Consider the following 12302-nt stretch of genomic DNA (forward strand, 5'->3'; position numbering starts at 1 on the left):
AGTTCAGGGGCTGGCGTCAAACCCACTGCAGTAAGCCTTAATGGTAAGTACGCTCCAAGGTGATCTTCTTTAAAGCTTGAATTGCTTAAAGATAAGGAAAGGTGATGAGGCTCTTGATCTCTAGGCTCTACGTGCAGTTCACCAGACCCCGTCACTAAATGGACAACGGCAAATAGAACCTTGTAACTGGAGTGTAAAAAGGAAAAAGATAGGGAGGCTACAAACTGACCAGCCAGGGAAAAAAAATAATTGGGAACATTTTTTCGAGAGAACTGCAGAGGTCCAGAGAGCCACTTGGCTGGAGAGGAACTTTGGAATAGGAGGTGTGAGATGATTATTTTAAGACATACTTTGCTACCATCTTCCACTCTTGCTTTGCTCATACCTCCCCAAAAGCATCAGATACACAGATGGGTCAACTTTAACATTGATTTACTAATACTTTGTTGTAGATTAATGGGAAATTTAGAAATACTGTGGAATTTAGCTTCTGCATCTTTTAAGTAGAGTTCCAGTCTCTTAAATTAGCATATTAATAAGAGCTGCAATTCATGATACATTTCATTGGCAAATTTGTCATAATTTGAAAATTCTAGATAATTTATTATGATTTCAAAATGATAAAAAATAATTTCCGATTGTTGTTAACCATCAACGAGTGTCAAGGACTTGGCATAAAAGAGCGAGAGAGATTCACAGCTCTAATCAAGCAACAGCGCAAAACCCTAAGATTATGTAACTTTGTAAGAACTAATTGAACTATGGCTGGACTGCTCTGAACTTTAAGTGCACCACAATAGCAAGGCTGCCTATTAAATATCAAAGTAAGAGCTCTACAGATACTAAGACAACAGATGTCCATTGTCCGCTTTAATCAGTAAACCTGTTTTGTCCCTTGTCCACCTGGTGGGAGAATTTCCACACCATGCATGATGATTAATAGAAAAAACATTAACAAATAAAAATAAAGTAATTGTGAGGTTGTTGGTAAGTGCTAAATTAAATTGACTAAAGTTTTATTGCTACCTGTATGACAGTTAAATAGTCGAAATTGCAAACCCCATGACGAAATGATGGTGGACAGTTTCCAGGTGCCAGGGGACTGTATTAATCAATTTACTGTGGAAACCTCCGTACTGTTTGCACTCCTTTACAATGGGTTTTATCATCAGAGTTCTGGCTGCCCCCTATGGTCACAGGGCAGCCTGCCAGATATTACAATTGCTTTGGTGCGGCTTGTTTGGCAGGCGTCAGAGACAAACAAAATACCACGTTTGCTGCAGGGCCATCGGTTTTAGAGCAACAGATGTGTTTAGTAATTTGCTGCCTCGAGAGAAATCATTTTGTGTCCAGTTTGTTTGATGCATATGGATATAACCTCAGCAACAGCATTTTATGATGGTGAAAGAAATGTTATCAAGTGTTGTTTTTTTCCCCCAAATGTTTCTTTCTTTCTAATTCAGTCCTGCAGAGAAGCCTCATCTGTTTAAGAACCCACAAACAGATTATAACCTTGATTTAGTATCATAAGAGATTACAGAAGAGGGATGAATAGAACATTAGTTTGAGTAATAGTAATACAAATAATTACTAAAGAGAGCTGATTCATGTTATCTTGTAGTCTGATGGGTAAGGCTGCTATATAACATGTGATATGTATTTTATTCGGTTAACGATGCAAATTTAAAGATGGTGCACTTGTCTACTACCTTAATTGATATAAGTAAAGATGGCGGAAGGGTCCATAGCTGGTCCAACTATTGTTGAACTCATAGATATTGACTGTGAATCTTGTAGCAACACTAAGCTGTGAAAGTATAGAGTTATTTTTCCTGATTTAGTAACACAGGCCTATAGAATACCTGCAGACTCCCAATAAACTCTGTCGATGAGCATCTCTTTTTTTTATGCAGCTGCAATTTAGAGATTTAACCAGTGGTTGATTAGTGTGGGATAAATGCAATCACTGACTATATTATAAATGAGAAATGGAAGACATCAATCAGCTACCCTATTATATTATTTTTTCATGTTGTGGCAGATTGGTGCATTTTTTAATTAATCAAGTCCTGGAGCAATGGGACAGAACTGACTCCATAATCAGTTGGACATCATGCTACTGATGGCTCAAAGATAACTTCACAACAATCCAGTGATATGTAGTTAAAATGATATGCGTATACGGGAAAATAACATTAATTTCTGAAAGTAAATGAACAAGTGCTGTATTAGAAATGCGTAAATTGTTTGTTTGGACACAAAAAGCTTTTCATTCCATTCTGTGGTTTATTATTCTTTATTATTAACTGTGAAAAAAAGACACTTATATTTTCCATGGCTCTCAAAAGACGGATGGACAGACTCACTTCCGAAGACAGCCATTGACAACGTACATTCCCAAGCCCCAACCTCATCAATCTGAAGTTAATGCCTGAACCCAAAGTAATTGAAACCTAATCCCCTAAGAAGAAGTCAATCATTAAAACTTGTGGGGCTCAGCATTTTCCATCCACGAAGCTGTCGGATCCGCACAAGTCTTTAGAGCTCTCATCTTTCACTCCCCATTAATATATCAAAACAATAGCCCACACATTCAGGGGAACCTAGACTCATGTTGATAGTGTGACAAAGGGAAAGAAACGTTGATGCAGGCCCTGAGTGGGCAAGTGTTTATCAAACCGACTGATGGACTCTCTTTTTTTGACGAAGGATTAAAGGCTTTTTGACAAATGGTCATTTGGATTTGACTCACTCCGGCTCGGGTCCAGTCTCGAGACTGTTGGCCTGGTTAATCAGACATTAGGCCCTGAGCCCCTGGTTGAAGGAGTTGATTATAGGGGCGGCTCTTATCTCCGCTCACCAGAGGCTTTGTAGTAAACAGTGGCGAGCGAGGATCAAGCATTACACAAAACAATTAGCAGAACATCCCTAAAGGTGCACGGAAGCCTGAAAAAGATTAAAAGTCGGCACTGAAAAGAGATTTGTTCAACCTGAAGTCACACAAACAAATTCGGCTCAGTCTCAACAGACTTTGGCGGGGGGGGGGGGGGGGGGAGTCTGTCCAGCTCTTGCAAATCTTTTGGGTGATATCAACTACAACAAAGTTCTTCAGAGTGTTTCAAGTGACCTAATCTTGGCTGTTGGTTATATGTGTAGGTGACAAACTCTTTAGCTATACATATTGTTAGTTTAGGAGTGGATACAAAATAATACCCCCCAAGAATCTTTATCTGCTATCACCCTGAATATAGTGGCATGCACATTGGCTGCTAACACACCGCCCCCCACCCCCACCCCCCACAGCTTCTGACAAATGTTCTATTCCATATCATTTTCCTGTTGACATATTACAGACTATTACCACCATTGACTCTGTCTCTCACCCTGCAAGTCTCCTTGGTTTTAATGATCCTACTTTTCTAGTAAGTTATCATCAAATAAATCATTGCACATTGCAGATTTAGACCAAACAACTTTATTGAACAGAACTTACAAAATATATGAGAATTTCTTTAGCTTTGGTATCAACATGTGTAAAATAATCTATACAATATCTCGACCACCGCAAACAGTCTGTGCGCTAAAAAGTGAATTAATTAAGGTTATCGTATGCGGTAGAGAAAGGTACCACATTCACTTACAACACAGCACTGATGCACTGCTGTCAGATACATGGTATTGCGAGACGGAAAGTGTAAAATCAGTTGCCAAAAAATGTATGCAGACAAGCACTTTGCAAACAATATATACAGAAAAACCATATGTCAAGTTTTATAGCCTCAGATAAGGTCTATTGTTGCTTCCTGGGGAAAATAAATGAATTTTTTCTGTTTCCGCTGTTTCATTTTCTGAGACAATGCCAGTTATTCAGAGGCTGTTAAAAACATTAGTGACTTTTGAAAACCAAATCAATTTAAATATTTTGTGTTGCGGCTGAAATCTTTCAACAATGCCCTGCTGAATATGTACCCATGAGCAAAGCACTGCTGATCATTTTTAGGATGTTTGAAAATCACCTGGTCTCAATAAAGGGCCTGTTACCTCAATTATTTTAAGGATGACCTGCGCTTTGGATTTAGCCAACTTCAGCACTTGCATACTACACAATTTTGGTTCTATATAGTAACCATCCACTAGGTGTTTTTTTTTTGGGGAGGGCAGTCATTTGAAAAACTGTCAACTTGAAAACCAGGAAGAAATTAGGTCACAGAGGCACACATTTTCAGGATATTTAACTACACCAAGTGTTTGTCTCCAGGCTGACCACGAAACATTACCAGATATTGCATTTCTCCGACCTCATTTGCATATCACTGGTAATCTTTATTAAAAGAACTGTACAGCAACCTTCCAACATGCAACTATTTCTTTGACCTTAAAGTCTCTATCCCTGAACAAAATGCGACTGCTGCTGGCAATGCTACATTTTCAACAAACTACTTATTAATCCACTTAATTCAATCTCCTTACCCATTTCAAAGTGATAAATCAAGTAAACTTTCGGGGGATAAAAGTGTAAATAACTGATGGTTTAAATTTTTACTAGGACATTCTCATCACTCCGCCATGTCTTTATTTTCATGCATTTCTTTATCATGTCTACTCTACGACAAGTCACGTTTCAATGCATCTTATCCCTTTGTCCTGCACTGGGAACACATTCATGTTATGACTTTAACATGACGGAATACCTTCCCGAAAAATAGAAATTGCACAAAACAAATGATTCCTCCTCTTGCTCTTCTATTGTCACAGCAGTCTGGCCCCAAAAATGGTGGCAGGAACATCCTTCACTTCCTATGCGTAGTGAGACATATGTGCACTTCTTCCTCTGCAGAGAAACATAGAGCCTCATTGTGAGGCAGTCTAAGATTACCGTCTGTTAACTGTCCATCATCTCTACTAGCCAGGGCGGAGCTGATGCAACAGCTGTGTCATATCCACCTGGACTGGCAGGTTGCTGATCTCACCTCCCCTCCTCTCATTATTGATGACTTCCTGGCTGACTATGTTGGCTTTAACTATGAAAAAGTCCACAATCATCAGCCGTCAAAGTGGGCCACTAGTGATACTGCGGCAGGTTTGTTGCCTGAAGAAGAGGCTCTAGTGATGTCGTTTGTGGGTTCAAAGGGAGGGCCCAGTTGGGGCGGTGTGGCGGCTGGCTGTCCAAGGGATGCTACCATATATAGTAAGTCGTTGGTGCGTCGGGGGGGACCATTGACTGCTACACCCCTCATGACCTTGGTGGCGACCTTGGAGGAGCTCTTCATGCTGGAGCCGCGTCGAGGGGTCTCACATCGCAGCAGGGCTTGGCAACATCTGTAAAACTGGGGCGAGCAAGCAACACAAGGTCAGAAATGTGCTGTAAACTACAGAAATGGTTAGAAGACCACAAAGAATAAAACTGTAAAAAACAAGCCAAGAGAATTAATGTTGGTCATAATTGGTTCTTGCACCTACCATTGCAAAATGAATTTACCTTGCGGATCTCTTCTCCTGCCCTCCTCTGCTTCACACAGCACCATTCTGTCACAGGGGTTATCATGTCGCCTAATGTTTTTTGTTGAACATTAGGCCAAGGGACAGTATTTGTAAATGGTAAATTGATTGCCTTTATATATAGCTTTTCTATTGTTAAGGATCACTCAAAGGGCTTTAAACAACAACTCTCACTCCCACACATTCATAAACTTTTGGTCAAGGACACACCAATGCTACAGCATCAGGAGCAGACTGGGGTTCAGTATTTTACCTGAAATATAACATTCTTAATATCGTGTGTGAACCGTTACTAAATCTTCATGTTGGATTAGGGTTATTTAGGTATTTAGTTTAGTTACAAATCTCAAAATATTCACACATCCACACAACCGGTTTGTCCCCCTCACTTAGAGTTTCTGACCTTGAAGCGGCAATAAACTCAATGACCTGCTCCTCTGAATAACAGATTTCTTACCAATTACATGTTTGATATTTCACCTTCCAACAACCTTTTTGTGTCAGCACTTTCTTTCTCTCGGGTTGGTTCCTGTGAGAGACTTGGTCAGCCACATAGCTCTTTATAAGGCACGGTCAGCACTGGGGCCCTAAATGTTCTGATCTTCCTGTAAGTGTCCTTCCAGTGACTGGATTACTTGTAAACTATTATAAGCAATGTCCTGGTAATCAATGTGACTGCAGCTAGAAGCAAACTTTTGCTGCCAGTGTGTTGCCAATGAAAGTGGTGACACCCACTGTCCCTGTTACCGCAGCCTAATATCTCTATTCTGCACCTCGTGATTTACGTCTTATTGTAAAACTTCAGTGCCAACTCAGTAGATGGGATTCCCTTAATGCAGCCAGGCAGAAAATAAGAGAGTGAAGGTCAGGGAAAGACGTGTGGTACAACCGATTTAATGCAGGCAACTGTTGTTTGCTTCTCTTCACAGGCCTGCAATCAACATTTGACCTTCTATTAACTTTAATGATTTTTTCTCTGAGCGTTTCATCAGTCCTTAACCACTATTTATATTTTGGCCTCAATCAGAGTCCTCACCTTTCCTTGACAACTCCAGAGAGTGAGGCTTTTAAATACATTTGAAAGCCTATGAATGCTCTGAATGCTCTTGGGTTTAATAATCCCAGGTTTTAAGCCAGCCATACACTATGATTTTTCCCATTCATAGTGCTTAACCGTGCTTTGCAAAGAGTGCCGGAAATAGGTTGCTATGTTTTTATTGACTAGTATTTGCAAACATTGCCACGACAGTGTGGCTTCGATCAGAGTCATATTCAATGCTTGACATATTCTCTCGTTCCAACGCGTTATTTGGTGTCACCAGAAGGGCTGTTACTTCCCACAGGGGCCAGTAAGGCATTTTAAATGTACAGTGTTAGCAGTCAGGTCTTGGCTGATGATCACCACGTACAGTGTGAGCACATAAATCCTGAGATTTGGGTTCACAGAGGATTTACTCATACAGTCTGAGTTTAAAAACCACACAATGTATGCCCAGCTTTACAAAACAGTCCAGAATCATCATTCTAGTTGGCTGCAAGGTTCCACCTGTGATCAATGAACTAGGATTCAAAGTAACACCATGGCATATTTTAAGCATAATGACAGCTGCTGTGTAACGTCTCTGTTTACATTGAATTAACTTTTTGAGGACCTTCATGAAGAGCATAAGGAACCAGATTTAATATATATTTTTCTAAATCTTATTTTAGTTTTAGTCTGCAAACCTTAGCATCACTCGTTTCTATCCATATCCAAGACATGTTCACAGCACAGAATAGACCACAATTTAGTCTATTTTTAAGTCTTCTTCCGTGGCTCCTGTTAACGTGGACTCCGATTAATGCCGCTCTTGAGTAAACGTAGTATACTTAGTATACTAACTGAGTTTCATGTATACTTATAGTCTACTACATTTTCTCATGAGGTGCAATACATGATAACCGTCTTTCACAGCATCTGAGAAAAGCAGGGATGTCACAAAAGTAAAATAAACAAAGCATTCCAAAATACAACACTATCAAATTCAGAGACACAGAGAGAACAGGACAAAAAATGGCTGATACACATGTAGACTGGAGATGAAGATGCTAATATGTCGTATTCCTCAGTGCCACAGAGCCCCGTGTCAAAAAAAGAATAAAAAGAGACGTGATTTCATATTGTCACAAACTATTTGCGACAATATGAAATCCAAAGTTGAAAATAGTCCCCAGTATATGCCCTGTTAACTTCACTTTGAGTTATATTAAAAAACTACACCGCCCTGTTCGCCTTTTTTTTTTTTAAGGAAGGTGTTAAAGTTTTCAAACTTTCAAAGATTTAAATCTTTTAACATGAATCACGGCGCTTGTGACAGAGATCCGTTGACAGCCGAGGAGTTGTAAAACATTAATAGATTAACTAGCAGCTGTTGACTTTATTCCTCCCATGGGATCTAAGTGTCAAAGAAACCGTGTAAAGCTAACTTTGTCCTTAAAATATGGACCCAAGTGCTTTTCAGTTGAATTCCTTGAACATGAATTTTTAAAGCATCACAAACTCATCTCGTTAGAATTTCGTAGCTTGACTCGACATTGAACCTCACACCGTCAGAAGCCCGTCAAATGCCTGCAGAGAGCAAGAAAATGCCTCCGGACATTACTTAAAATTCTCCTTCCAATGTATCTATGAACAGTATATCTGTCCCCTCACTGTCTGGCTGTAACCTATAGGTCATCTATGAGTGAAGGCTAACAATGAGATGGAAAGAAAAGAGGGGTTCAACACCTCTCTGTGGCGCTGATGCAACTCTCTCCTCTTCCCATCAGCTGTCTAAACTCAGTGAAGAGCACTGGAAAGATGGAGGATGGGGAGATGGAGACAACAGACAAGTTGTAGAGGATGACATTAGAAAAGGCTTCAAGGCTAAGGTCAAGGCAAAGGTGAAGACGATGACAGATGAATGGATAGAGCATGCCAGGGGGATTGAAGGAGAGAGATGCACCGAGTGTGTTGAGAGGAAAGGTTGAAAATGAATCAAAGGGTCATCTCACGCAGGTCACATCCGATTTGGCTGAGGTTTCTTTGATCTGATGCCGTATTGGGAGAGTATGACAAAAGAGGGTAATATGTCAGGCATCATCTCAAACTACAAGGCCTTCATTTATTTTATTTTTGAAGCAGAGATGTCGGCTCTGAATCAACATTTTTTTCTATTTGCCTCTATGTGACTGTACAGAGGGACTATCTTAGCAGTTCACTCACGTCGGCTTTGCAAGAGCAAAGAAGTCCAACATAAACCCAAATTTATGGGGTCCACAATTTCTCATTATACAATATCAAAACAGCCGCACTGGATGCAAACAATTTGCACAATAGTTCCTGCTCCCTTTAACTGAGTGACACTAATAATGAAGAGGTTGCAGTGTTCTCATCTCAGCCTCAGAGGACTTCAATTGCAGTCACTTGAGTAAATTAAACTTAATGCAGTTTAAGGAATCAAAATTTGATGAGGCAATGTCAGGAAGACCTGAGCTTCTTTTATGGACATCAGTAGATTATCCACCACTTCATCTGACAATTTAAGTTTTAATTTGACGAAGTAAGCTCCCTGGTGTTGTGAAGACTTCACTCAGACCATAAACTTAAATTCAGAAAAAAAGTAATAGATCTGAGAGCTGTTGTCGGGAAATTTACTGTCACACAGGAACATGTGATCAGAATGACAATCATCTGATTTCTCACATGAAATTGAATGGCGCTTTCTGAGAAGAGGACTGCCCTGCATTTATAGTGTGTGTATCAATAATTTCCTCACACAGACCCACGGCTCAGATGTCCTGCTACATCTCATTTAAGAGAGCCATTGACATAATGTTTCCTAGCTGACTTGCCTTCCACAAGATCGATCCAAGTTTATGTTGAAGGCTCTGGCCTGTGAAGTGAGCTGATTCTGTTTCCAATCATATCCTTGCTTGCATGCAGCTGCAGTAGTCACACACAGTCTAAGCTACAGCAGTGAATTAACTGAATGAAGTTGTGGTGGCAAGTATCGTCGACACACACACACTTGACCAATCGTAAGTCAATCTCAGCGGTCAATCATGTCAGATAACTATTGTAAACCTACTTTACTAAATACATTTGCATTTAAACATTAGAGTGAGGCGATCAACCTGTAACGACAGATATCATCTTTTGAATTTTTTTTGTTTGGTCCATGTCCCAACTATTTACATAGAGGAGGCGGGATTTATGACATTTACCAGCCACCATGTGGTGATCAAGATGCCTTGGCTCCAGTTTTGGCTTCAGTTTTGGCAAGCTGCGTTTGGCCATCTTTTTTTATTTTTAACTAAACTGTCACCAACTACTTGCTCACCTCCCAGGGGCTCCCTGGGCTATATATATATGCATTTAGAAATTACAAATTATATTCTTTGTGCTCCTATTCTTTTTATTGAAAACTTAACTTAACTCCCTAAATTAACACCAGTCGATCTGCGGATCTGTCGGTTTGAACAACCTGATGAAAAGTGGATGGGTCGCGGGCGGTGAACAATACATCATTAGTGAGGAAAATATTAATTACATTCACTGAAGTGTGAGCAGAGCTGTGGTCCACTTTTGCTCTGAAGCAGACATCTTCATTTCCCATCTAGCAAATTAGTGACAATGGGGAATACTTAGAAATGCTTTACTCCTACAGCCTCAAAATTACAGATTAGTCCACTTACTCATCTCAATGTTTCTCTGGGTTCAATAAAATTGTCTGTATCTCGTCAGTCACTAGAAGGAGGCCTGTGTAACAATACAGACTATAGTGAATACACAGCATTGTGTGTTCTGCCAAAGTACGGTGCTATTTAGATTTTCCAATTAATCAGATGATCATTAAAGATCATTCAACATCTTTGAGGTAAGTCAGCCTAAGCGCTCCTGAAATCAGGTCACAGTGCAGCCGCCATGTAGGTCAGACTGTGATTGAAGTTCTGAAATCTAGTTTATAAACTGCAGTTAAACATTCTGTCATGTTGGTATGAAAGACCTGGTTATTTACCCTGAACTTTTCCCCCCCTATTTCATCTCACTTTGAAAGGCTCAACATCTTTATATTTGATGTGAATATATTCACATGGTCCGATCAAAGATGAAATAACACAGAGAAACACATTTCTAATAGTTTTTATCATAACCTGACAGTCATTGGTCTTTTCTACAAATAAGATTAGCTCTAATTGGATGGGTAAGGTTAATTCATTGGATAATTTCCTCTTGGCACAAAAAGTGGGCCCAATTGAGAGAAATGTTGCCACTGTAAAGAGGCTTCACAACATAAACATATCCTGTCCTATGCTGCCCGGTCCACACAGGATTCTTACTTGTGGGTTTTAAGACATTGCATTAGTCTATCACCCCTATGTGTATCATGGTGTTTGAGAATTATCAATCAGGACATGCTCATTTAAGGATGGATCAATAGCTGATCCTTGCTGGATAGAGACAACTTGGCCCTCGAGGACCCAGCTGTGCTATGAGTACCTTGTGCAATAGAAAGTGTAGTAAACCTCATGGTCTGAAACGGAGTGAAATGAGTTTGTCAGAAAGACGTGGGCATGCACACAAGAAACAGACTTTAACCAGGGAATTTATTCAAGTAGTGATGGAGTAGATGACTCAGAAAATCACAGGGCACGTCAAACTGTCAGTACTGATGAATCAGTTCACAGCAGTAACATGAGAAGATGGTGAAACGATATGGCTTGTCAGTTTGTTTGACGTCGTTTCATTTTTTAAGTCTGTTCCACATGACGGGAAGTAATTGTGGAGTCTTTTGGAAGGATGCTTCAGCAGTTTATTAACAGATGATTAGGTCTTTTGAAGAACTGGTTGGCTGCTGCTGATTTGTAAAGGCTCATGTCAAGCAATAAGAATTACTGCTGACTTTCTGCAATTTCACAGACTGTTTTTGCAATGTTTGCAATTGTGATTACGTGTGATCACGGTAATGTGAAAGCAATAGTTTGATATTTGGGGTTAGGGTTAGGGTGAGTTAGCTGAAAGGCTGAATACTTCTCTTAAAACAAGAAGCTAGTCAGGTCTCTGTGAGATTGGTGACCCACTGCCAAGTCTGAAATTACTGACAGCGCTACAATATCACAATTACAAGACACGGCAAGGACATTTTAATTTGAAACAATGGGTAGAGTACTGGCCTCTCTAGCATGCAGCTGCAGCCATTATTCTGATAGAGGAGTGGACGAAGAAAAGAGAGAATAGAAAGAGAAAGGTGGATTTACCAAGAAAACTTCTATAGGTTCTTCAGATAAATAATCCATATTAACTTTGTTGTCATTGTGTGTGTTTGTGTAAGCGTCAGACTTGCACTCTATGGGGCACCTGTGATGACTTAGCAGTGTTCTGATGTACTGACAGCTGACACAGTTAAAAAACACAGTACACATTGAGATGACAATTCAGGTCAAACTTACCAACGTAACAAACAGTGCATGTTCCAGTCCACCCCAGGCCCCTGCTGATCGTTGCTGGGACAAACAGACACCAGCTGGTACTTGTATCTGTACAGCATTTTTAGTCTTCAACTCGCCTCAACTCATAGTTTCCATAGTAACGGGCTGGGAGGAATTGAAGACTGAAAATGACATACAGGACATTGGGTGCCTCACTCCCTCTCACGCTGTTATGAGGTTGATGATGTGTGGGCTAGAATGTCCCTGTGAGGTCAGATGGCTGGCGCTATTTCGGCGACTCGGCGGCAGCTCGGGTAAGAGGGGAGTGTAAGACGGAGCAGACGGTGGAGGAA

At 40.3% G+C, this 12302-nt stretch overlaps 1 protein-coding gene across 1 annotated transcript in view; it reads right to left on the minus strand.

Annotated features, from left to right (window-relative positions):
• Window positions 1–3508: 3508 nt before the first annotated feature.
• The window catches only part of LOC133968556 (vertebrate ancient opsin-like), a 48388-nt gene continuing 39594 nt past the window's right edge, over window positions 3509–12302 (minus strand). The window contains exon 4 of the mRNA XM_062404666.1: window positions 3509–5327. Within this exon, the coding sequence (XP_062260650.1) occupies window positions 5043–5327 (285 nt within the window). The 3' untranslated portion in view covers window positions 3509–5042. The remainder of the gene's footprint in view (window positions 5328–12302) is intronic.

Source organism: Platichthys flesus, chromosome 14 (assembly GCF_949316205.1).
Source record: "Platichthys flesus chromosome 14, fPlaFle2.1, whole genome shotgun sequence".
Classification (NCBI taxonomy): Eukaryota; Metazoa; Chordata; class Actinopteri; order Pleuronectiformes; family Pleuronectidae; genus Platichthys; species Platichthys flesus.